The sequence below is a fragment of the Ictalurus punctatus genome, chromosome 7, assembly GCF_001660625.3.
Source record: "Ictalurus punctatus breed USDA103 chromosome 7, Coco_2.0, whole genome shotgun sequence".
Lineage (NCBI taxonomy): Eukaryota > Metazoa > Chordata > Actinopteri > Siluriformes > Ictaluridae > Ictalurus > Ictalurus punctatus.
This window is the reverse complement of record NC_030422.2, coordinates 16,396,600-16,423,538: the sequence shown is the minus strand read 5'-3', so window position 1 is coordinate 16,423,538 and position 26,939 is coordinate 16,396,600. Positions and strand designations below refer to the sequence as shown.

Sequence of the window (26,939 nt, the reverse complement as noted above, 5' to 3'; positions counted from 1 at the left end):
TATGATGAAAGATCCAGCAGTCTTCCTTCAGTCTTTAATTAATGTTGCAGGCTTTGTCATGTCCTGCAATCCTGAAAACATTCACTATTCTATTCTCTTTAATCTTACATTGTCTGTGTTTGTGTCTCTATTCTGCTTGCTTCTGCATTTCTCCCTTTGTTAGGAGACTCTGTACTTCCATGTACTCCTCCCTCTGGACTCTGTGGAGTGGGACAACATCTCTGATTCCCTCCCCTGTGCTCACACAGACTGCCTCCCTCTTCCCTCCCTCTGTCTCTGTGCAAGCTGCTCAAGGCTCTTTGCTCAATTAGACAGTTGCTGTGTAAGCTAGAGGAGTGCTCTGGGGCAGTAGCATGTTTTTGGAGATAGAGAGTTGCTGTTTGTGCTTTAGGTAAGAACACAATTGTTTGTTCTTGCGTCTATGTCTTAGAATGATACGTGCAGGAATGATGATGGAAATTAATTCAGTGGAGGATGACTGGTTTAGAAAAGCCACACATCCATTGACAGCTGTCAAGCAGAGATTTGTTGCTAAAATAACATGATGATAAAGTAGAAAGCTCATAAAAGAATAATAGAAAGTGTTCTTGTACTATTTGCGTTTGTGGCACTTAACATTTCATTGAAATAATCTTTGGTATTTTTCTTTTCCTGACAAAAAAACCCCCCAACAACACAAGGGCTTTAATGAGACGTGGTATGAATATTTCCTTCTTGGTGTTATTTTGATATTAACACACTTTTTTTGTAATTATTTTTGATTGCTCACAAATCCATCTTTAACTGGTCTACTTTAGCCATTATAATACTAACGTCAGTCTTGACCACATTTGGGATATAGGGACATTCTTCATAGTTTCACAGGGTCAGAGTCAAGTGTAAACCTAAGCAGTATTCTTAAGACAAGTGCACAACCTCCACTTGGATTTGGCACTGGCCTTTTTGCCCAGGAGTCCTTAACATTTCTGCACACTGGACAAGGCTATCCTGGTATTCTGCCAAAAAAATGGAGACTGAGGCTATTTAGAAAGAGGAGAAGCAGCCTTTTTGCCTCCCCCCTTACACCCCTTTGTGCTTTACTCATCTTTGCTTTGGAAAGAGTTGGCTGTCTGGGACCCTGTCATTAGTGAGATGAGAAGCAGGGCTCAGCGCTGTGAAGAACAGGCTTCCGATTTTTCAGGCTCCAGCCATTGTCTCCACTTGTTACCAGCTGTGGATAGAGCGTGCTTGTCAAGAGAGGAACACCACATGTTTTTCTCTGTATGACCCAAAATTGTGTCTTCTGGAAGTTAGACTTTGCTTTGCTGTAGTGTAAATTATACCCAAGCGCTTTACACTGCAAGAGATGTTGAGTGCATTCTTCTTTGAAAGTAGGGTTTCATGATGCTCAAACCTCACAATGTATTATACATAAAGTCTAATAGCAAGACTTTTAGTCAAACAAGTAGTCAAGCATGTGTTTAATCAGGACATATTGTCAGAGTTGTGTTTTTAATTTAATTTATTTATTTTTCAATACATTTTGATGCTGAAAACTCTGCCCCTACATGCTTGAATGGAATTTGAGGCTAAGATGCAACCATTCAGGGAGCATGCAGACTGCCGGCCACCCACCCTGCCTACCTTTAGTTTCCTTTAGTTCAGAACTTCTAAATCTCATTACTAATTGTAACCAACATGTATTGTAAGCCCACATGTACTTTTCTGCATATGGGAAGTAGGTCAATTGAGTTACATATTCCATAAAAGTGTAAGATATTTTCATTCCACACTAAATGTATCCAATTCTAATACGCTGACTTTAATTAAGTACAGGGTAGGAGCTGTTAACTACTAAAAATATTTAAATGTGTAAAATATTTAGGAAATGTACACTCTTTTTTTCAGGGTAGTCAAGTACAAATGTTATGTATAGTTTTTACAATTTAACTTTACTATCGTTGATTCAAATGTTAAGCCTGGTTTCAAGATTTTTACTAAATAGGAGGTACAAATCATGAATGGATTTCCAAGTAAGCTGCCCTATGCAGACCTCATATATAGTATTGAGCTCATGGAGCTCTTTCAACGATGGGTTGTTGAACTTGGTCCAAACCTTTGCGAGATCACCCTAAACAAGGATAATGGTATAATCATAGATGATGTCTTTACATGTTGAGTCTTGTTCTGAAGAACAATGTTTGTGGTTTGGGAACTGTGAGATCTTGTTGTGTGATCAGGTAAAGTGTTGGGAATGTGGTGGAAAGAGGCTTTGTATTTTCTATTGTACAGCACAGCTGGGCTTTGGATGGACATTTTTCCCCCTTTCCTTTATATTATATCATAAGCTGAAAAAAAATTCTGTTCATTTGGACTTTAAAAAAAACATTTTGTGTTATTATCTGCACCAATTAGTACCATTATTCAATAGGCAGATACTCATCATACAGTATCTACTCATCATTTATCATTAAAAAAACACTAGAACTGGTAGTAGCATTTTTATTTCAGATGGATGTAGTATATATTATGTTACATTATAAGTTTGCTTACCCTCATCCCTACCTCCAACATTTAGCCAGATAAGATCTGTGCTTTAAGGCAACAATCACGTAATGTATAAGAAAGATATATATTTTTTTATTTGTTCATTGTTCTGTAGAAAAAATCCACACAGTTTTTGGTTTTGTGAATCGTTGACACCAGTGGCCTGTGGTGTTTGTTTTTTGGCAGACTTAGGGAGGGATATTTATTCTATAGCAAGCCCAAAGATTGATTAAGCACAATGTTGTCAGTGAGGACTTTAAAGATGGGAAAGGTCCCACTTCTAATCTGCCCCAAGCACAGTTTGGAATTTGGCCCTTTTTGGTGAATAACCCACCGACCTCACACTTAATCCTCTCTCTGTTATAGGCATCCTGGCCTGCAGTGCTATGTAGGCTCAGCTTACATTAGGTCTCCAGAAATTGGCTTCACTGCTTATCATGTTGGAGTTAGTCTAATGTTTTTTGGTGGCTTTTCTAGACTTTTCTTCTTTTACCCATATTTTTTTTTTTTTTTTTTTTGCTCTTTCTGGACTGAAAATTAGTTTTCTACAGTAATCCTTAAACACAAGGAATGGGTGTACCACTGCGTTATTAATTTAGTTTCTTAGGCTCAGACAAGCTTTGATTAAATTTCTCACTGTGGAGTCTGAAACAATTTAAAATTGAAAACAACTTTTACTGGTTTTGCATTAGTGAAAAGGTGGGTCAAGGACTAAAACGGATGTTCACAGTCTACCAATGCCAACCAGAAATGTAATTCTATCCCACCTAAAAATATTTACAAGGCACCTTTGCTTTGTGATTTCCATTAACAACACCTAATTGACAAACAAAAAAGTAAGACACTAAACCAAGGATTCTGGTTCAAACCACATTTTTGGCATTTCATCCTATCTCCCTCTCTTATCCTAAACTAAGTTGATGAGTGAGTCAAATCTGCTGGTCTCCACGGCATGCTGTGCTTCTCTGGACTCCAGCCATTCATGGTAGTTTTTTTGGTCCAGTCATGCTGCTTTCCATCAAGTGTAATAAGTTTTGGCACTGAGGAAACATGAATTACAGAGGATCCTGTCTTTGGTCATTAGTTTGAAAAGCTATAAAATATCATGTTTGGAGCTTGATCTTGTGGTCATCTGGAACGTCTGTGGTGTTTTAGGACAGGTAGAAATCTATGATCAGTGCTTGGAAAAACAAGTGAAAGAAGTCGTTTAAGTGTTCCTCCACATAGGAGCTGAGGTTAGAAACACTATAGAACATGTTCTTGAAGAGTTCACGAGGATAATCCTAAGGTTGGTTAAGAAGAGAAGAATTGAATAAAATCTCAGATCCAAAATCTACTCTGTTTTTCATTCTTCTTATATACTCATATAAATAAAACTGAATAACATTGTTAACTATTCACTCTTTACAAAAAAACAATAAAAAATACTATATTATAAAAATAGAATAGATTTTAAAATGATAATGGCATATTTACCTTAAGGATACTTGTTTAGGAGACTTTAAATGTGTACCATGTGTGTGAACAGCCAGGTGTTAACATGTGCATTCAATGAAAAGTATGATGTCATTCTAAAAGAAAGACTGGAAGTGAGTTTAACAATAGTTTAGGCTTGGGGGAATGTCTGTTTCCCAGTATCAGACATGTTTCAGTTAAGGCAAAATTCATAACCAACATATTTCAGTGCTATGGGATTCATCACAGTTGGACAGTGACAAGCATATCGGAAATTGAGTAATGCATACTGATACATACAAAACTTTTTACACTCATTACAATACTTCCTACGCAATTATTCACAACAAACTGTCATCCTGGAGAGCACTCAAGTGAGTGCTGAACATTTTGCAAATACTACATCACATTTAGTCACCACTAAACCTTGAAAGCTTGTAGATTGATCTCAGTGGAATAATATTTTACATATCTTTTCAATGTTAGATTTTTTGCATGGCATCTGTGTATTTATCAACCACAATGTCATTTATAAAGTGGTTTTAAATAAAACCTTATGGAGACTAAATTGTTATCTTGTTTAGAGTAGATGTATGTAATAGCAGCTGCATTATACAACTGGAGTGTTTAAGAGAGCAGTGATGATATCAAACTTCACAAAATCATTTCCACATGACAGACCAACAAAAAGTTTTAGTACCAGGCAAAGCTTATAGCTTAAAGCATTTAAATGCTTTCACACTGGTTAGTATAGTCATGTAACTCTGATATTGATCTCAGCTTTGCAAATATCAACTACAATATCTATATTTGTACATCACTGAACTAACAGTCACATTTATTTTAGCTCAAGTTGTGTAATGCAGCATAACTCATGACAAGAATTACTTAAACCATATACATGCAACAGGAAAGGGGAAGCCATTTATCATGTCTTTGAGGTTTTGGCAATTAACTGTAGTTGGAGAAATTAACCCTATTTACTGTAGCTGTGTTTTCTAAGCTGACAGATTATACAGCCCACTTCCCCATGAATGCTAGTCTAGGACTTAAGGTCATTTTTCTACTTGACATCTCACCTCATTGAGACTGGGCTGTATTTTCCTGTCTCTCCACAAACATGTCAAGGGGAACTGCCAGTGAAGTATTTCTCAAAGATAGGAGGAAATGTTTTTAGTGTCCATTGCACTGCATCTAGGAGCCAATGCTTTCCATTGGTTTATTCACATCCACAAGCTTAATTTTTTTTTCCTTCTGTATATGCATTCTTGCTTGAAGTTAAAAAAAAAGTTAACTTTAACATTACTATAATAAGCAAAAACACAGCAAATATACTGTATGCATATGTAATTTCCTTTTTTTTTTACTTACAGATCTTCCCTGAACATGTGATAATATACAGAACATGTCTTAAGAAAAGAGGGATATAAATCATCCAGTTTGAAGCAAAGCATAAAAAAAAAAAAAAAAAAAAACGGAATTTCATCTAACTGAAAATATATATGAGGAACCAAGAATGGTTCTTCAACAAAGGACTCGTATGTGGCCATTTTGGTTTCTGCTTTTGCTGGGACTTTTGCACTTTTGCATGTGCTCCCTGGTGAAGACCAACCATGGCCTGCGGGTGAAGAGAGGACAGTCAGCTTTCTTGCAGGAAGGAGATCTGCAATTCCACATACCCAGAGAGAGGGATACCTGCAAGCTGGAAGTGGTTCTGAATGAACCTATTACCCAACGTGTTGGCACACTGTCCCCACAGGTATTATCCCTATTTTTAAACTCTCTGTTCATATCTCAGAACATACTGATTTATGCTTGAAAAGTCTGAGCTGAATACTTAGTCCAGTTAATTATCAGTTCTGCCTTAACTGAAGAGAAGTTGTCATTTTCTCTCAGTTTCAACTGGTTAAATTCATCTTTTTTGCTGTTAACATCTGGAAGTGCAAGACCCCACAGGCTTTGTACACAAAATGGTAACACTTTAAAATACGGTTCAATAACCTACAGGTAACTATGCAGGGACTAAGCAGGAATGAATGAGTGGTGCAATATTAATTCCTATTAACTACTAATGGATACTGGGCAGTTACTCTGTATGTAATAATCAAGTAATAGTTTTGTACTTTGTTGTGAACTAAGCAATCCTGGAAAACTGCTACAGAACTGCTAGCTGATGCAAAGTAGCCTGTTCATTTCTTACATTTCTTACCTCCCATCATTCAATTTTGCACGAGTGTGTCAGTAATACTTCTGGATAACCATCAATCACAACCTGGTTCATAAATATATGACTCTATTTCTTACTTTTATATCTTTTCCAGATATTACTGAGTAAGTAATTTGTACATGTTAGATAATGACTGAAGTGTCACTGTATCTTTCATTAGGGGATAATGAGGATCTGGAACAGTACTGTAAAGTGAAACACATGATAACTAATTACTAATGACTAGCTATGTGCTAGTCCTCACGTTATTATTACTTACTGAGTAAATACCCAGTATTCATTAGTAATTTGGGTGTCAATGTAGTACTACTCATTTGTTCCTGATTAGTCACTGCAGAAATACCTATACGTTATTGAACAGTTTTGTAAAGTGTTAACCATGAAACTAAGCATGCTAATAGAAAAGATATCCACACATAAATATCATTATAGCCTGCTTGTCTGTGAAGAAAAGCACCTGGGTCAGATTTAGTATAGTTGAAACAAGATCAATGCAGGTATAATTCACATTTAACATTTAAAAGTCTGGCCATCTAGATCTACCTTCAGCATACACAGTGAACTTACTGGATAAATGAGAATGTGGTGACAGATCAACACTCACTTGTAAAATGACACTGTGCCACAGGTTTGTTGTATTGTTCTAGGCATATTTAAAGTTTCTGTAGTAACGTAGATTTAAAAAATATATATTAATGGCTATTTAATGAATAGTCTGTTACTAATTCTAGATGACACAAAAGAATAGACAAGATTAGATAAAATATGTAAGTATTTTAGTCGTTGAATTATCACGGGGAAAGCTGGTGATGTAATTTAATCCAGTATCTTCCACCGCTTAACAGTGAAAACATAACTGCTCTATTTCCTCTTTTTCTTTTATTAAGAAAGCCTGCAGAGATTGCATTGATTTTTTTCTTAAGGTTGAATTTTAGCTGAAAAGCATGCATATATAGCAGGGTTGGCAGATTGTTTCCGGCAAATTTGGATTATTTATAATTTAAAACATAAAAATAAACTTGTTCTGAAAGATGTCATTAAAATGCTGTGTGACCACAGTTTGAAGTGGTTTACAGTCTGACTGTAGGTTTGAGGTGAAGAATGCTCTATTTGTCCATGACAACATGGCATGTAAATATCAAACAGTAATATCACATAGCAGCATCAATTCAAACTGGATGGACAAAGGGGATGATTTTTATCTTTTCTTTACACTGTGGTTACGGTATTCCCCAGGCATTCTCTTAAACATAAATTGACATCATTAAGGTTTTAAAGTCTTTTAAATGGTGCAAACAATTATTTTTGTTTGCAATTATTCCCATAAAGTGGCCGCAAGCAATTTAACCTAAAGTGAAACATAAAAATTCTTCATGGCTGCATCCTGTTAAAAATCCAGATGAAACAACAGTTTTTTGTTTTTTTTTAATGCTGTTTTTAATTCTTATTTTCACGTGACTTGCAAAAGCACTTTGGGAATGAGGTGTATTACCACACCTTGCAATAGTTTCAGAAAGGGCTATGAAAAAGCTGGCCTTTTATGTTGCATTATTATAGCATTATTATCTGCTAATTTAACATATTTTTGCAAAGTCTAATGAAATGGATTTTATGTGTGTTTCTTAACTGCTATTCTTTCACCAGGTTTTTGACTGCCACTATTTGGCTGATGAGGTGAAATATACGCATAATGGCTGTCCTATTTTAAAAGAAGATACTGTCAAACTTCGATTGTACAGGTATGTGTTTTGTTTATAAATGGTGTAATAATTTACTTAAAATCTTAAGAAATTTACTTAAAATCTTAAATGTTTTGTATTTTAGATTCACAGAGACAGAGACATATAGTGAACTGTTCTCACTCCATATTGAGATCATGGAACCTGACTGTAATGTTATAAAGTTGGGACCACAGACATTGCAAGTTCCAGAGTTCTATGGCCTTTCCAATATGCTTGATGGCAATGTGATGTCCTTCCACTATGAGCATCGGCCCAACATAGAGTGTACTATTAGGGTGATGACACCAGACTCTGGTCTACCTGGACATGGTCAGCTGGTCACTGGTGAACCTGACAAGCTAGAAGGGCCAAGAGGAGATGAGCCAGACAGCTTTGTCTCAATTCGACAACAATTAGGTATGACATCTTCCTGTGTGAGCTATACACTATATACTAAATATACTGTTTAGAGCCAGCATAGCACAGTTCTTGGCCAATTAAGTACACATTTGAGCCACGTTTTTCGTGGATATTTTTTGTACACTTTCTTCAGAAAATAAAGCCAGATCCAAATGCAAGAGTGAAGACTGTTTAAAAGGACTAAAATTGGTGACAATTACAAAAGTGTCTTGCGAAGAATTCTTAATGATGGGCATTCGCTATCAGCATACTGATCCTCCATCACCTGATATTGATTACATTGCTATCAAACTGGATCTCACAGACACAAGGAGCAGGAGCATAATCCAGGTATATATGCCAAAAGCATGGACCAGTGTGCAAGCCAGTCACTTGTTACGCTTATTATCTCATCACACATTGTGATATTAAATTATGTGTTTTAATCATCCAGTCAGAACAAGCCTGGATCCCTGTGACCATTAAAGAGTCTGTTCCCAACCAGCCCCCAAAGCCTGCCTTCATGTCCATGTTCATCCTGGAAGTGGATCAGTTCATCCTGACTTCACTGTCCACAGCCATTCTTGATGCAGTAGATGCTGAGACCCCAAAGAACAGGCTGGTGTTCAATATCACCAAGCCTCCAAGTGAGGGCTTCATCACTCATTTGTCTGATCACACCAAGCCCATCTCATCTTTCACCTGGGTGGACCTCAATGAAATGCTTATCAGCTTCCAGCCTCCAAATTCCAGCCATACACAACGCAGGAACTATGAGGTACCTTCTAGACACTGTACAAGATACCAACTTCATTCATAAAAGCACATTTACTCACAATTGGGATAATTTTGCTGCATAATGTACAATTTACACTCTTAGTTCTTTAAGAGTACTTGGTTGGTTGGTTAGTTAAGTGTTCATAGCTTTCTTTTTGCAGCCCTCTGATAGGTAAACTCTCTGCTTATCAGTTCTAAATAGAACCTGCAATGTCATACTATAGAACTTTGAAGGTTTGAATAATTTTCTTCCTAAAAGTGTAATCAAACATGTTGGTAGTTTGTCACTAATCCTTTAGCCTTTACTCAATTAGGTAGAGCTTGAAGTCCATGATTTCTACTTTGAGAAAAGTTCACCTATTATAGTACATGTGTCAGTCAGGACAGCAGACACAAATGCACCAAGAGTGTCATGGAACATGGGTGAGTATTTTCTCCTGATGGAACACAAGTTTAACTACATTTGTCAACAGTTTACTTTGTGTAAATAATTTTCCTGACCACAGATTCTAACACTGCTGAAATTTTCAAAGGTCTCAGTCTCCTGGAAGGGCAGTCTCGGCCCATCACGTGGGATCAGCTGCAAATTGTGGACAACGATGATCTAAAGGCTGTAAGAATCATCACTGTGGATGGCTTACAGCATGGAAGACTAACAGTCAGAGGTGTACAAATAATCATTTGTTCCTACATTAATTATTGATACAGTTATCCTGAAAAGACCATCATCCCTTTATACCGCATTAGTGGTTGACTAAAATTAATATATTTTAGGTGGAAAAGGGTTCATGTTCACTGTAAGTGACATCACGGCTGGAGTGGTGCGCTATTATCATGATGACAGCGATACCACCAAAGACTTTGTGGTCTTTCGGATCACTGATGGCCGCCACCAAACCAGACATAAGTTCCCCATCAACATCTTACCCAAGGATGACAGTCCACCGTTCCTCATCACCAATATGGTCCTGGAACTTTCTGAGGGACAAACAGCTCTTCTTAGAGGTTCAATACTTCAAGCATCAGACACGGACTCCAGTGATGACTACATCTTATTCAATATCACTAAGCCTCCTCAAGCAGGGGAGATCATGAAGTTGCCAGGTCCAGGAATTACAGGTTAAAAATAGCTTTTTATAAATCAGCTACTTATCTTAGTCTTTGACAGCTACATATGCTGTCTAACATCTTGGGGGATTCATGTTTTCTTTGTAGGATATCCTGTGATGCGTTTTCTACAAAAGGATCTCTTTCATTCCATCATCTACTACAGGCACTTTGGCAATGAAGTATTTGATGACTCTTTTGAAGTGGTGTTATCTGACTTCCATGATCCTCCCAATCTCTCAGAGCCTCAGGTATAATTTGTTGACACGTCCAACACCAATCCTGTAAACTCAGTCTGGGAATTCTGCTATCACTGCCACCAGACACATTAATTATTTGATAAGGCCCTTCTACTGCTTAATATGACATTTCACATTGGATTTCAAATATGGATATGAATTAATTCCAATACATATTCTATTTATTTATTTTTAAATTTGACATCGTTTGCAGGTCATTGTGATTCAAATTCAACCTGTCCCAGATCAGCCACCTAAAGAGGCCCCAGGAGTAACTCGACATCTGATAGTCAAAGAGACAGATGTGGTATATTTAACCAAGAAGCAGTTGCACTTTGTTGATGTTGAGTCGCCAGACTGTGAGCTTACCTACACTGTTACCACCCCACCTTTCTACACTACCACATATGGGTAGGTGGTAGCAGATATTTTTCAAAGATCTTAAGATCAATATTATGTTGGCTGTTAAGTGCAAAACACATTAACAAATTAAAACTACTACAGCATCAAATTTGGAAACACAACAGCAAAACCAAAAACACAACAGCTTTACCTGAAAATGGAAAGGGACATCACATGCTCTTTGCTGATTAGCTACAGTGCGAATTAATCTGAGAAAGTGCAGAAAATAGAAAACTGGAGTTTGCTTAGACTAAGAGAAAAAATAATGCACCTAAATTAATCTACTGATGCTTTTATTGTTGCTTATTTTTTTATCAAGGGCATTCATATGATGTTATTTTTCATATGCTGTCAACTTGGCACAGCATTAATAACAGTATATAAATGCTTAAAACCTACTTAAAGGAAGCATTGTTATACAGAAGAAATAAGCATGTCTAAGTGTAATAATATAAGTAACTCTGAATGAAATCAGTTTTCACTAGACCAATTAGATAACATACTGAAGAAGTGCAATTCATTCTCTCAAATGAGCATGCAATATTCAATATGGATCTAACTTATGATAACTTATAATCATTTTATGATTTGCTGTCATGTTGGGGTTTATTAATATGTTTTGCACGTAAAAACTTATTTACCTACTTATGCTTGCTAGGGGACATGATGCAGGGCGGTTGTTCCTGGTTGACAGCATCCCAAAATTGGCTAAGGATCCCAATGCCCCCGTGCTTAGACTTTTCACACAGGTAAAAAAATAAAAATAAATGGTTTGTTCCTTTTCTCACAGTTTGGCTGTTTATGGGGGTGCAAATGCTAACAACTTTCTTCCTTCCCACTAGCATACCGTCAACTACATGAAAGTGGCTTACATGCCGCCTTTCCAAGATATTGGGCCTTATCCTCAGCATATTCAATTTGTGCTGTCTGTAACCAGTGAGCAGGGCCGAACTACGACTGGAATCTGTTTCAATATTACAGTCCTGCCAGTAGACAACCAATCCCCAGAGGTACCCCCAAGCCATCTGTTCAGACAACACAATTTGATTGAACAGTGTGCATTAAATAGAATATATGTTATTTATTTGACAGGAAACCTTCACTGACAGTTGCACTGATTTGTTGTCAAACAATGCTATGCTACATCATGTTTATGTGAAGCATACACAAAAATGGTCAAATGAAAAGTGGCTACATGCAGGTTTGAATAATGGTGTTTTGTTTGATTCTTAGGTGCACATGAACCAGTTAACTGTGGATGAAGGGGGAGAATGCTGGGTCAGTGCAGATCACTTGCACCTGACTGATGTGGATTCTCTGGAGGACTCACTACGTGTGGCGCTGAAGAGAAGACCTCAGCATGGGGACGTGTATCTGGATGGTGTACCCCTGAGTCAAGGCCAGACTTTCACTGTTAGAGACCTGAAAAGTCTAAAAGTTAGGTCAGACATGTCAGGATTTCATTCACCATTTTCAATTATTAGCAGGATCAGAGTTGTTTTTTTTTTTTTTTTTTTCATTTTCTTGCAAATTTGCATAATTGGTATTATTAACTTATGAATGAATTTCAAGTATGTGCATTTTCCCCACACAGATATCGCCATGATAGTTCAGAGACAGAGGAAGATAACATTAAATGTATAGCCACAGATGGGGTGAATTCAGTTGACTTTGTTTTACATATTAAGGTAAAAAAATTTTTAAAAATTACTCATTGTGTTCATTAACATTAACTATTAGTAAATGATATCTAACTTTTATATTCATTGACAGGTAACACTAGTCAATGATGAAATGCCAGCACTGGTGCCAGGCTTGAAGACTGTTCTAGAGTGTGCAGAGGGACAGGATGTTGTGATCACCATAGAGTACATCTGTGCAACAGATGTTGATAGTGATGACAGCAAACTGACCTATCTGATTGCTCGTCAGCCATATCATGGTGTAGTGCTAAAGAACGGTATAGTGGTAGACAGGTTCTTTCAAGAAGATATAGAGGCCAGGATCATCAGCTACAAACACACAGGTATTAAAACTACCCCTTCTCTCTTCTTATCTGTATTATGCAACAATATTTCACCTATTGCTCTTTATAATAATTAAAACATATTTAGACCTCTTGCAGACTTGCAAAATATTGGTCTGTATTGGAATGCATCGTGGTTTTATGGTGTCTGAAATGAGAACTGTTACTAATACAAATAACATTCCAAAGGTCTGGAGGTTGGATTGCTCCCTCGTCGTGACACCATTACATTCGTAATCTCTGATGAACAGACGGCTCCAGTTCCGTCATGCTGCTTTGACAGACCTCCTCAGTTTAACAGGCAAACAAAACATCCCCAGGACTCCTTGTTAATCTATGACCTCAATATTACTGTTTATCCTGTGGACAACCAGCCACCATTCATTGTTATTGGTATATCCTGTTTGATCAATTCTAATTGCAAAGCAAATAATCTTTAATTTATTGAAAGTGATTTAAGCAGACTTCAAACTGTAAGAAAGGAGTATTAAAGCATACTGTCTTTCCATAAGTAATATGTTCTTTTTAAATAATAAATGCTGTACTTGTTGAAATAAAGCTACATTTAAGTAGTAAAATGGGTATTTAACATAGAAAGGATTTGGCACAGATTTGGCTACTTACACTGAGGTACACAAACGATATACAGCAGATACACTTTGTGTAGTAGGTGTACAAGTACAGCCACTCTTTATGACTGCATCACACATTAACGTCTCACTACCCTGTTAGAGTCACTGATATGTTGAGAATTGGAATTGGCATATCTGTTCAGCATTGGTCATATGGTCCTCTTTCAATGAAGTACAGGGTATGGGGGCTTAACAGTTTTTACATAGCAACAAATGTGCTATAGGCAGTATATCCACACCTATATATGCACCTATATTTTAGGGTACCTGATAAAAAGGTCAGAGTAGTGTAAATATAAGGTAGATGTGCTTAGGTAATCATATATGTTTAGCATAACATATATCTATAATTCAAACAAGAGATATGTGATAGCATTTGATATAATAATAATAATAATAATAATAATAATAATAATAATAGTGGGCTTATTCTCCATGAAAAATTCTTTCCCTCTCCTCAGGTGAAGTGCTTCAGGTGGATGAAGGAGGCTCTACCTCCATCACTGTAGCACATATTGGAGCCTCTGACCAGGACACTCCTCTGGAGGACCTGCAGCTTGTATTGGTGTCTCCACCACAGTTTGGCTATATTGAGAACATTCTGCCTAGTCCGGGGTTTGAGAAGAGCAACATGGGAATCAGTATTGGTCAGTGCTCTCACAGAAATGGTTTTCAAAAGGCCGCTAGTGAAGGCTTACCCAGAATTGTGTCTTAAGTTGAAAACTTTAAGTAAATAAACACTAACCAACATTGAAAGCTTTCATATTCTCTGTCTCTCAGCCTCTTTTTCCTATAGGGATGTACTGAATGGACACATAAACTATGTGCAGTCCCAACACCAAAGGACTGAACCCACTGCTGACCAGTTTATGCTATACATCTCTGATGGCAAACACCAATCCTCTGCAATCCCCTTCTACATCATCATCAAGCCAACAAATGATGAAAGCCCAGATTTCATAGCCAGGAACATTAGTGTGAGCCTAAAATAATTGCTAAAATATACAAATGATTTAATATTTGAGTTTTTCTCCTGGCTAATATGGACTCCTTAGGACCAAACCCATGGAATATGCAGTGTATAGATTATGAAAAAGATATGATATTTAAAAAAAAATGTGTTACTGTACATCATATTAAAGAAACTTCTGTCAGTCTTTTTCATAGTAGTAAATATGGAGATGTGTTTTGCAGGTCCGAGAGGGAGACATGAAGGAGTTAGATGCCTCCATTATTAATGCTGTGGATTTGGATGTTCCCAGAGATCGATTAACATTTCGCATCATCCAGCAGCCCCAACATGGGGCTATCATGGGCGGGCTTCATGGTAATGATGTGGCCCATTATAGAAGATCCATCCAGAATCATGGAACAGAGGTTCATGTCCAAGTCTTCACCATGGAAGATCTCAGAAATGGTAATAAATGAACGAATGAGCAAATGAACTAACCAATCAATCAATTAATCAATTAACCAATCATTCAGACAGTCAGAAACTCTGGTCATTATTACATTCTGTGACATGTACAGCAGATTTTGAACCTCTTGGTGACTGTCCTCACAGGTATGATGCTGATGTATTTGCATGATGACTCAGAGAGTGAGCAGGACAGCTTCATCATCCAGCTGTCTGATGGAAAGCACCAGCTCCAGAGGGACATATTGGTCAAAGTGGTGCCTATCAATGATGAGAAGCCATGTATCATTAGGTATCTGATACAAAATGAAAGTACTCTGTCTTTTTTCTTTCTACACACAGAGAAAATAATTGAAGTGGTGAAGTGAAGGTATAGATAATGTGTAAAATCTTATCTAAAATTTGAAGTATTCAGTCAAACGTATGTGGACACCTGACCATTAGACCCATATGTGGGTCTTCCCCAATTTGTTGGCAGAAAATTGGAAGCATACAAATGTATAGAATGTCTTTCTTTGCTGTAAAGTTACAATTTCCCTTCACTGGAACTAACAGGCCCAAACCTGTTCCAGCCTGACAATGCCCCCGTGCACAAAGCGAGCACCCAAGGCCTCCTTGTCCATCATGGCTGAATGAGCAAATGCCCACAGCCACATTCAGAAATCTAGTAGAAAGCCTTCCCAGAAGTGTGGATGTTATTATAACAGCAAAGGCAAACTAAATCTGGAATTGGATGTTCAACAAGCACACATGGTTGTGATGGTCAGGCGTCCACAAACTTTTGTCCATACAGTGAGTATAGCATACATTTATAGGCTGGAGGAGAGGAGAAGAAACTCTTCAGGATTTTTAATGAGTACTTTGAAGGTGTAAATAAAATGTAAGTAGTAAAAAGTAAGTATTTTTTTTTAGGAATGTAATTAGGTAGGATAATTGTAAATAGGAGAGTCTTCAATTCCAATAACACACAAGTAAAGTATAAATAGCCCAATATAATACTTAAGTATAGTAACAAATGTAACAAAATAAAGTAGAATTAATTAATTAAGTATTTTTCACCCCTGAGCATATTATAATTGCATGCTGAAATAATTCTATGATGGAATTGAGCTAATAGCTATGGTGTATGTGCTACAGAAACACTGGGATTGAGGTGGAACCAGGAGAAGCTAGACTTATTTCCAGTGCTGTTCTAAGTGCCCATGACAATGACACGCCCTCCACTAACATCATCTATGTGTTTGAGAGTGTTCCTGTTCATGGCCTGCTTCAGATTAAGGTCAGTGCACAAGAAAGACTTTTCCTAAGCCTACATTTAATTTTAACAAACATCGACTATTACTATGTCTCTGCAGTATCATATAAACTGTACACTATTATTTTTATGAAATACCAATGATTATATGTCATCATATAATCATACATTTATGCAAACCTCTCTGGTGCCTTCTCAGGCAGGCCTGGACTGGAGGACACTGACAGCAGAAATGAACTGTTCCCAGGAAGCACTGGATATGAATTTGCTGCGCTATGTACACACAGCTCAGCCTGGAGCTCACACACAAGACTTTTTCATCTTTCATCTACAGGATGGCAGGAACCGTTCCCCTGCACAACACTTCCACATCTCTATGAAGGAGCTACAGAAAGGTTTTCGTTTATAATGTTTTAATCTCAGCTATTAGATGCTACATCAAATATAATGCATTAGAACGGTTGACATACATATTTGATAGAAGGTCAGATCATGTGGATTTTCATCATTTCTTTTCTCCAGGAGACATAGCATTGTTTGTAAAGCCGGTGAAAGCTAGCCGTGGAGAGCATGTAGTGATCACTACAGACGTCTTGCTGGCTGTAGATGGCACTGAAAGGCCAGAAGAGCTGCTCTATGTGATCACTGTGCCTCCAGTGCATGGTCATATGGAGTACATCAAACACACTGGCATTCCCATACACTCTTTTAGCCAGCTGGATATAGCGGCTAATCTGGTGCGATACGTCCATGACATCAGAGCTACCTCACCTAGAGACACAGTACAGTACGGACCATGCCTGTTTTTGTGACATTCATATTGTGTTTAATCAGTCTATTAAAGGAAAAATCTACCCTATACAATGTATATTAATCTTTATAAGTAGCACATGACCTTCGCTGACATCCCAGATTTAATTTGTAATGAGGTTTTTTTTTTTTTTTTTTTTTTTTTTTTAAAGAAAACACATCTTTGACTTCTTGACAGGTTGGTTTACTTTCACTTTGGTTAATAATTTCCTACATTACTCACAATGCTGACTACCTGTTGATACCTGCTGAGTTGTGGCAGTGGGATTTAGCTCTTGCTTCATTTCTACATAAAGACAGTGATGCAGCAGTACTTTAGTCTTTTAGTATGTTAAATAAATAAGGGTCCAAAGCGTCCATTTTCATGCTGGTATTGTACTTCATTGTACAATTGTAATCTCGTAGATCGCTAACTATCTGATCTGAGTCTCTGCTGTAACAGTCTTATAGCTGAATTGCATTCTGGATGCACACTATGTATGTATATACATCTGTTTTAGGGTATTTTCCTTTAATAGCATAGTGTCTATGCTTAACGTCTACCATACAGAAAATGATAGCTTTAAAATAATAAAGTATAATAATAATAATAATAATAATAATAATAATAATAATAATAATAATAATAATATAAGTAATAATATTATTATTAATAATAATAATAAAAAGGGTTGTGAAATAATTTCAGGCCTCACACTCTTGGCCAGACTCATTAAGATCTTTTGTTTGTGCTTCTAAGAGAAATCCCTAAAAGGTTCTTTGTAGAGACCTGTGTTTCCTATCAAGGAGGGTTCCTTTAAGAAGCTAAGCTCCATTAACTATCAAAATACCCTTTGAAGATCCCTTAAGAAACCTTTTATTCTAATAATCTACAGAACTTGTGGTGAATGCAAATTCTTTGTTTACATCTTGATTTTTCTAAATTGTTTCTAGGTTTGTCATCAGTAATGGAAAATCCACACGTAATGGTACTCTGGAGATTTTGGTTGAGATGACAGACAGAGTTCTCCCTACGCTCATGCAGATGGCTGGTCTGCAGGTTCCTCAGGGTTCCACCATTACTATCACCACTGATAACCTGCACCTGTCTGACCCAGATACCCCTCCCCATTGCCTGATCTTCATTCTTGTGCAGCCCCCACAGTATGGACAGATTATTGTGAAAGGTTTCCCCTTAGCTCCTGGGAGCAACTTCACACAGCAGAACCTACTGGACCTGGATGTTGCTTACAGACACTTAGGTGGAGCTTCTCAGATTGATCGTTTTACATTCATTGCTGCTGATAGCACGGCAAGAGGCTTCCTGGTGGGAGGGAGGACGCATACAGATCCAGTCTTCTTTTCTATACAGGTGTGCAGAGTTGAGTGTTAACCTATGAATTTTTGGTAGAAAAGAAGACCCCTTTATGACACATTTTGACTATTACAAACATTGCTATAGTATCTGAGTTGATTATGTAATAAGTAAGGAATAAAACATAAGGGGCATTGCTGTTACAGGAAAATAATCAACATCAAAGTGGTGTGATGCTGTGAACCTTTCGGCAGTACTCTCAGAGCTGCACTGTTATAGAAGATTAAGCAAAAACAACTAGCCAATCAGATTTGAGAATAGTGCTTTGGTGATACAATTAACACAACACACCGTAGATAAACCATCATAATGTTTAAAGTGGGTTTCAAAGAAGTACCAATACTATACTCATGATACACTATAGAGAATTTGTGTAAGGGTTGTCTTTGGTCTTTGGGGTACAAATGTATTTTTGACCATAAATGTGTGTGTATGTGTTCAGATTGAAACATTAGACCGGTCTGCTCCACGCGTGATGGTGCTTGAGACTCTGTGGAAAGTGGAACTTCTAAAAGATGGACGTTATGGAATCTTTATCTCATCTAGAGAATTAAAGGCTCAGGATATGAATGCAGCAGATGGGAATCTCATCTTCCACATACTCAGAGCTCCTTACTTTGGATACTTGGAGAATGCCACCAATGGTAAGAAGATGATGTAAACAGTTCTACAAAAATTATCGCTAAGTCAGTGGCTTAGTGGTTAGTACCTCTGGGGTTGGGGTCTCAGATCCTGCCTCTGCCCTGTGTGTGCAGAGTTTGCATGTTCTCCCATGCTTTGGGGGTTTCCATCCCTAGTCAAAAGACATGTGTTATAGGCTGATTGGCATCTCTAAATTGTCTGTAGTGTGTGAATGGTTGTGTGAATGTGTGTGTGACTGTGCCCTGTGATAGGTTGGCACCCTGTCCAGAGTGTCCCCTGCCTTGTGCTCCAAGTCCCCTGGAATAGGCTCCAGGCTCCCTCTGACCCGGTGTGGGATAAGTGGTAGAGAAAATGGATGGATGGATGGATGGATGGATGGATGGATGACCGCTATGTCTGCTTATAACAAAGCTCAATAAGCATATAAGAATATGAGAGAGTTTGTTGACTGTGTAATGGTGTACTGAGCGTAACATTGGTCAAGCTATATCACCATCAGACTTCCTGCTGTGTCGCCAGGTGCGTTTGTGCGTCAGAGGTTCACTCAAAGTGATCTGAACAAGAGGAATATTCTGTATATGATTAACCTTTCCCTGGAAGCCTTAAGTGACTGTCTGGAGTTTGCAGTCTCTGACCCACTGGGCAACACTGGACCATCTCACAAGTAAACGCATGCTAAAAAGTTTGCTTATATACCACAAGCTCATAATAAAGGCTAGCATTCTGAAAGAAGCAGTTTGTTATTTTAGTGCCCTCTGCTGCCTGTGAGATGAATTGCAATTGCAATAGAAACAGAGAAGCATTTACATTCTCCCCAACCAAATCCTTGAAGCTATATGTGCCTTGAGACTGGCCAGAATCATTTAAGCAGCAGATTGAAATGAAGAAATTAGTCAATACTATTGCATAGCAATATTGCAAATCACTGTTTTTTTTTTTTTTTAAAAACTTGAAATTATTATTATTATTATTATTATTATTATTATTATTACATGTCTAAAAAACCTTTAAATGTTGTGAACAGCACCTTCAAGGCATAATAAGAGAAAAACCATCACTGTCCATCAATGTTCATCTCGTTATTTCTGTTTCTTTATCTGTAGATTAGAGTTCAGCTGGGCCAGTGTAGAGCTGACCAAGACAGAGTATCGTGTGTGTGAAGGCAAAGGACCACTCTCTCTTACAGTTCAGAGGAAGGGCAATATGCAGGATTCATCATATGTAACTCTCAAGGTAAAAAAATGTAGCTCTCTATTTTCAATTAGTAGGAAAGGCAAAGGGAAACTGGCCTTTAGTGCATTATAACCAGTATGAATCCTGCGGGTTTCAGAAAACATGAAAGTATAAATGAGCAAATTAACTCTCAGCCTAGCTGTTGTAAATAAACATATGATTATGTTCTTTTCACTCATCAGGTAAAGGAACTAACAGCAGCTATAGGAAAGGATTTCATATCAGCTCCCTCAACTCTGATTCAGTTTGACCCTGGTACTGTACATTTGCTGATACTTTTTTTTCTTTCTTTTTTTTCTTTTTCTTTTCATAAAACCCTTAGTTGCTGTCACCTACAGCTACTACACCAGTGCTTTGTTAATAATATACAGTACCAAAAGGATGATGGTTAAAAACACTTATTTACCAGACTGAATACTAAAGCCGTATATGTCCAGGTGTGGCCAGTCGGCAGTGGAAGGTGGAGCTTGTGCAGGATTTTCTGGAGGAGGCTGAGGAGATGTTTGAGGTGACACTGAATTCCCCTGTAGGTGCAATACAGAGAGGAAACAACAAAGCAGTCATTACGATAATGGACAACAAGAATGGTCAGATCATAAATTAATAAAGTACCAAAGAGGGTTTAAGACCTGAGAGCAACTTTGTGGTACATTTCTTACATTTTATACATTTACAAATCAATGATCTTTTGGATATGGCTGCCTCCATAGGGCAGTGTGCTGAGAAACAGTCTCCCAGAGGGCCAGATCTTCAGGGTAAGGATCTCCAAGCAGGGTCCTACCCTAAACATGGCTCCATCCAGGTAGAGACTTTCCCTATCACCCTGGGAGATGGGTCAGAGTCTGTCAGAGGCGATAACTTGCCTCAAGTTATTACCCCCTTCTCCAAGAAAGGACTAAGAACCAATGGCAATGGAAAGTCTGTGAGTTGATATTCTTATATGAAAATGTGTGCCTCTTGTAAGCTATGTATATCACGCTCCAGTGCAATTTGTGTAATAGCTTATTTTCACACACAGATTCGACCCTCTTCAATCACTCAGAGTGGATCTGATGTTCTTTACACTGTAAGTCAATGTACCATGGTTTCTCATGCTTTTACTAACAGACATTGCCGCAAAGCAGCTTTACTTCAATCTGAATTCATTCACTTAAAAATGAACAAGGCAGAAGTATGAGTCGCAGGAAAAACTCCCTAAGATGTCATGAGAAAGAAACCTTGGGAGAAACCCAATGCAAAAGGGAACCCATCCTTTTCTGGGTGGATTTAATTGTTATAGTATACTAGTACAGAAGAGTGAAGTCAAACAGTACAAAATGATGTTTATTATGATCATATTGTGAATAAAAGTCCTGGGACAGTCTCTAGCAGCAGAACTTATAGTCATGACTGTAATAATCAAGTTAATGAATGTGGTATATCTCCTGTTTCTCAAACTATTGCTGTACTGCCAGTTAATGTTCCCTCATTAAAATGATATAACAGTTTATTTAAAAAACTTTGAAAAGCATTTCTCTATATTTATTGCAGTATCATGGAATAATGTCACTGACAGTAGAGGATGAAACTACAGCCTTTAACTCTGGGAAGAAGGCTCAAGTGCAGGTAACCAGTAGAGGGCAGCAGCGTTCCCTCCCAGGCAAAACCACAAGCCACCTTACAGCACTTCCTACACCTAACCGAAGAGGCACAGCACCTCAGGTATAAATCCAGTGTTGAGCATTAATAGAGCATTCAGAATGTCGTGTATAAGATTCGTATGTTACAATCAGGTTGCATATTTACAACTAATTCAATACATCTGTGTGCATGTTTATCCCAATGTAATCAATGTATACATGGTTATGTGCTCAGAATATTTTCTCTAGGCCAGAGCCTAAGGTCTGCACCCCAGAGCTGGCAGGTTTTCTCCATTTCAATGCAAGCTTAGGCCAGCTCCTGCAGTGCAATGGGATATCCTGGAAACCCTGGGCTGCTACAGATGAGGTAATCAGCATAAGATAGACAACATACTGTACGTATTCATCCTCTTGGATGTAACATTTCCATCAAATCCCATGTCATCTAATTCCTTTTAATGAATTCATCTGATTTTGTAAAAACAGATGATCTAATAGGAGTTTTTCCCTACTCTTCCAGGCTGTGAATGCACAGAAGTGTCCACAGGGGTGGACTTACCATAGTCACCACTGCTATCTGTTGAGCACAGAGCGAAAAGCTACATGGAACAATGCAGCCAGGACCTGTCGAGAGAGGTGTGATCAAACACAAAACACCAAACCTACAACAGATATTACATTCCTTCTTAGCTCTGCCTTGTGTCATCAACTCTAATTGTTATTCACCTAGCTTCCAAGGCAACCTAGTCAGTGTGCTATCAAAAGCGGACATGGATTGGCTCTGGGACTTCAGTGAGAGGAAGCCCTTCTGGATTGGTAATTTGTTCGGCACTCCATTCAGCTCATATACAAATTCATGCAAATTGAGAACATGTTTATGCTAAATTGGACAATTGTGATAACTCTGTGCAGGTCTGAATGACCGGGTGAGTAAAGGCCAGTGGGAATGGATGGATGGAGAGCCGGTTACTTACACCAACTGGAGGCATGGTCCACCCCGAACCAAAATCAAGAGCAACAAGAAGTGTGTTTTGGTCTGGAGGAAGACAAAATGGCAAATCAGAGATTGTAAGACTGGAAAGGGACACCATTTTGTGTGCTATGTGAAAACATGAGCTGCTACTGATTACCAAATAATTTATACCCTCTCTTAAGATTACTTGTTTACTTCATGATATGAGACCATCCAGTATATGATAGCGCTTATTATAACTCACATTTGGATGGTAAATAGTGAAATATTATTCTTAACATATAACAATATTTAGAGAGGCACTGTATACTATAATGACTGTATGTGTTCAAAAATGTTTGGTAGTGGATGCAGACATTCATACCTCAACTGTGTGGCAATGTTTTATTTTACAATCAGAACTAAAGCTATGCACATTCAAACTGAAATGACTTCTGTAATCAAAATCAACACTGCAATACTTTAAATGTAAACTCTCCTAGATAGATTTCTTACTGCATAATTATTTCATGTATGTATGTATGTATATACAGTGACAAAAAATATGTTGACACTTTTGTTTTCGTTATTTAATATCTTTCCAACCAATGGAATGGTCTTTTATAAATGATGCAATGCCCTGGTGCAATTTGTCCAAGATCACTGTTTACAGCATTTTTATCTAGAGCTTGATTTATTGTTTCTGTAACCTTTAAATATATTTTTTAATATAGTGTCCAAATATTTTACTCCCTATCAATTTCATTTTTAAACAGTCTTTGTTTATACTTAAGAATATAGTAGTGAAAGTATTTGTCGCTCTACTGATTACTTCTGTTTTTGTGTATATTTCATGCTAAATTGTTTCAGAAATTAAAACAAAATCTAAGATAAAACAAAGGCAACCTCAGTAAACATAAAATACAGTTTTTACGTAATAATGTTATTTACTGAAGCAAAAAAGTTATCTAATACCAACTAGGTCTGAGTGAAAATGTATTTGCCCCCATAGTTACTAATTCCCCAAATCATTGAAACTGCATTCATAATGGGGTTCAGCTGGACTAGACGCAATCAGGCCTGATTACTGCAAACCCAGTTCAATCAAATCAACACTTAAATAGAACTTTTTCAACAGCATGAAGTTAATAAATCAGTCTTGGAACAGTTACAAAGCTATTTCAAAGGATCTGGGACTTCAAAGAGCCATTATCTCCAAAGGGAAAAACTCGGCACAGTAGTGAACCTTCCCAGAAGTGGCCGACCTTCCAAAATTCCTCCAAGAGCACAGCAACGACTCATCCAGCAAGTCACAAAAGAGCCAAGGACAACATCAAAGGACCTACAGGCCTCTCTTGCATCAATAAAGGTCACTGTTCATGACTCCACCATCAAAAAGACACTGGGCAAAAATGGCACCCATGAAAGGGTGGTAAGGTGAAAACCACTACTGACCCAGAATAATATTAAGGTTTGTGTAAATTTTTCAAAAACACACCTTGATGATCCTCAAACCTTTTGGGAGAATGTTCTGTGGATTGACGAGTCGAAAGTGGAACTGTTTGTAAGACAGGGGTCCTGTTACATCTGGCATAAACCAAACACTGAATTAAACAAAAAGAGCATCATAGCTATGGTTAAGCATGGTGGTGGAAGTGTGATGGTGTGGGGATGCTTTGCTGATTTAAAGGAGAATGTCTGTAAGTCTGTAAGTTGAAACTCAAGTGCGACTGGATTATGCAGCAAGACAATGATCCAAAGCATAGGCTCAAATGGCCTCTGAATGGCTCAAAAAAATGTAAGTTTTGGAATTGCCTACTCAAAATCCTGACTTGAACCAATTTAGATGCTGTGGCAGGACCTTAAATAGGCAGTTCATACTCCAGTGTGCCTGAACTAAAGCAGTTCTGCAAAATTCCACCACAGTGCAGTGAAAGACTGATCTCCAGTTATCAGAAGCATTTAGTTGCAGTTATTGCTGCTAAAGGTGGCACAAACAGATTCTAAGATTAAGGAGCCAATTAGTTTTTCACATGAGTGATAGGTGTTGGTAACTTTCTTTGCTTCAATAAATATTCAATTTCAAATAATTTTTCACAGCACCGTATAGGTTTTTTCGTTCCTATTCATAATTTCAAAGTCAAATGGCATTAAGTGTGCAAATGTGAAGTGGATATATGCACTGGAAGCATATTAGATAAAATAATATAAAGGTTCTGAGTACTTATTTCCCCTCATTGTATGTGTATAATATCCTTTGTATGGGATTTAAATGCATTATGGGCTTTATGTACTCATAAATATAAGAGACATCACTATTCGCCTGTAGCTATACTACTGAAACTGCTCAGGCTATGATCACAGGCAGAAAGTACTGTACACTCCCTACTCACTGAATCACAAGTATTATCAAACTATTTTAAAGCCATTAACACACTGAACCAGTATTACAATCAGATGAAAATCATTTATTAAACATTTGTTGGTCAGTAGAAATTAATCATAACGACATACAAAGAAATCACAAATAAAATCAGCTATTTTCTGTTGTTTACATACAAAATAAGGCACTGTTTTATTAGTGTCCGTCTAGTAAACGTACAAAATTTACTTTAACAAAAATAAAAAATATATTTTTTAAAATGTACATTGTGTCTATGACATTAAAAAGGCTTTTAAAATAAAACCATACAGTACCCATATATTTTGGAGCAAATTAAAAGTCATGTACAAGCAAATATTTTTGTCTCGCATTAACTTCCATAACAGATGACAAAGTAAAGGTCCAGTCCACTGTCCAAAATGTGTGACCTTGAATTGATTAATTTAAGGAGATCAGCATGTCATAGTGCAAAAAAGATGCAGCAAAATCAATCAAGACACCAGGTAATATTTAATCAGTTTCATCTGTGTGCTTTAGTATATAATTCAGTGTTTCTCCTTCCCCCTGCTACAGTCGGAGCAGCAAGTTTAACCCTCTAAATAAAGTAAAACAAAATGTCTTCTGATTGTAAAACTGCCAGGCACGTTGAAGAAAATGCAGTTTAGTGCATTTAGGCTTGATGGAGTTACTTAGACATAGTCAGAAAGGTAAATACAAGAGCCAAAACATTTCATCAACATCCAAGACATTAGAAAACTATGTAAACTAATATGGGGGAAATCATTAAGCAGGGTTGGCTTTATCTTTTTGGCATTTATCTTAAAAACAACAACATAAAAAAAAATAGGAAAATATATTTTAAATCATTCCCCATTCCAGAGATGACTATCACACATAGCAGAAGTAAAACATCATCCATACATTTAAATATAACCAATGCGTTATTATCCAATTACACTGGAAACTTTCCTAAACACAGTGATGCAAACAGAGTTGTTCATCCACGTCTTGGCTCTTTCAGCAGTTTTCTACATTCTGAGATCTGCAATAACTCACATAAAACATACTGAATGAAAAAAGAAAAAAAAAAAAAAACAGACAAGAGGATCGATCTTTCATTCTATAATGGCTCATGAATGTGCAATTGCAAAAATGTCAATAGAATTATTCCTTGAATTCATTTGAGGCAAAAATAAAGGGAGAATGAAGAGCAAAGGTGTCTCAGGTCTCTGCAAGAGTCTGATCTCTTTGGCACGATGTCCATTTTAAAATGTTCTACATCTGTAAAAAAAAAAAAAAAAAAAAAAATAGATTTAGAAAATGCAGTTTCACATTTGTGTATGTACTGTAAATAAAAACATACAAGGTTATATTTATTTTTTAACCTTTTGATGTTTTGTTTAAAAAATTCACAAAAATGGTCTGGATATCAGATGATAACCAACCTCCGCAACAGCAGCTAAATGGTGCTATTTACATCAGATTAACCCTTTATATACACACACGCACACACACACACACACACAATACATCATACAATAATTACCTTTCTGTCTGGTGGGACTGATGTTTGGTGTCATAGGAAGCCATGTTCATCCAGTCCTTTTACAGAAACAGGATTCCATTTCACGAGGGGTTTACTGCTGGTGCGGGCTGAAAAATAAAGGATGTTCTTGGGTCAAATTCAATGTTTTACACCCAGCGGTCTGGTCTCCTACAAGAAGTTATTAGGATGTCAAAATTTGGACTACATAGCAATAATA

General features: G+C 37.3%; 2 protein-coding genes across 6 annotated transcripts in view; one reads left to right on the top strand and one right to left on the bottom strand.

The window, feature by feature from the left end:
- Positions 1-277: 277 nt before the first annotated feature.
- frem1a (Fras1 related extracellular matrix 1a) lies at positions 278-26,369 on the top strand. Of its 4 annotated transcripts, XM_017472999.3 has the most exons (37): positions 278-391; positions 5,355-5,740; positions 7,853-7,947; positions 8,033-8,346; positions 8,483-8,679; positions 8,783-9,106; positions 9,420-9,528; positions 9,639-9,770; positions 9,880-10,224; positions 10,321-10,463; positions 10,666-10,862; positions 11,512-11,602; positions 11,696-11,863; positions 12,087-12,295; positions 12,448-12,541; positions 12,627-12,879; positions 13,069-13,272; positions 13,973-14,158; positions 14,292-14,488; positions 14,706-14,928; positions 15,076-15,220; positions 16,066-16,207; positions 16,383-16,578; positions 16,706-16,970; positions 17,927-18,344; positions 18,790-18,991; positions 19,509-19,653; positions 20,093-20,222; positions 20,405-20,477; positions 20,660-20,809; positions 20,933-21,144; positions 21,241-21,288; positions 21,753-21,923; positions 22,077-22,208; positions 22,362-22,477; positions 22,572-22,657; positions 22,754-26,369. In XM_017472999.3, the coding sequence occupies exons 2-37, from the start codon at positions 5,498-5,500 to the stop codon at positions 22,954-22,956; spliced, it is 6,558 nt and encodes a 2,185-aa protein (XP_017328488.2). In that variant the 5' UTR covers positions 278-391; positions 5,355-5,497; the 3' UTR covers positions 22,957-26,369. The 4 variants fall into 4 exon arrangements, 3 of the variants coding, with proteins under 3 accessions (XP_017328488.2, XP_017328489.2, XP_053537300.1); XM_017473000.3 differs by lacking the exons at positions 22,077-22,208; positions 22,362-22,477; positions 22,572-22,657; positions 22,754-26,369 and having other exon boundaries at positions 21,224-21,288; positions 21,753-21,903; XM_053681325.1 differs by lacking the exons at positions 16,706-16,970; positions 17,927-18,344; positions 18,790-18,991; ... (9 more) ...; positions 22,572-22,657; positions 22,754-26,369 and having other exon boundaries at positions 16,387-16,524.
- LOC128632970 (inactive ubiquitin carboxyl-terminal hydrolase 53) overlaps positions 25,241-26,939 on the bottom strand; it is a 49,889-nt gene continuing 48,190 nt past the window's right edge. For both annotated transcript variants that reach the window (XM_053681326.1, XM_053681327.1), the window contains 2 exons: positions 26,723-26,829; positions 25,241-26,457 (listed from right to left, as the gene is read on the bottom strand). In XM_053681326.1, the coding sequence (XP_053537301.1) occupies positions 26,753-26,829 (77 nt within the window). In that variant the 3' untranslated portion in view covers positions 25,241-26,457; positions 26,723-26,752. The remainder of the gene's footprint in view (positions 26,458-26,722; positions 26,830-26,939) is intronic.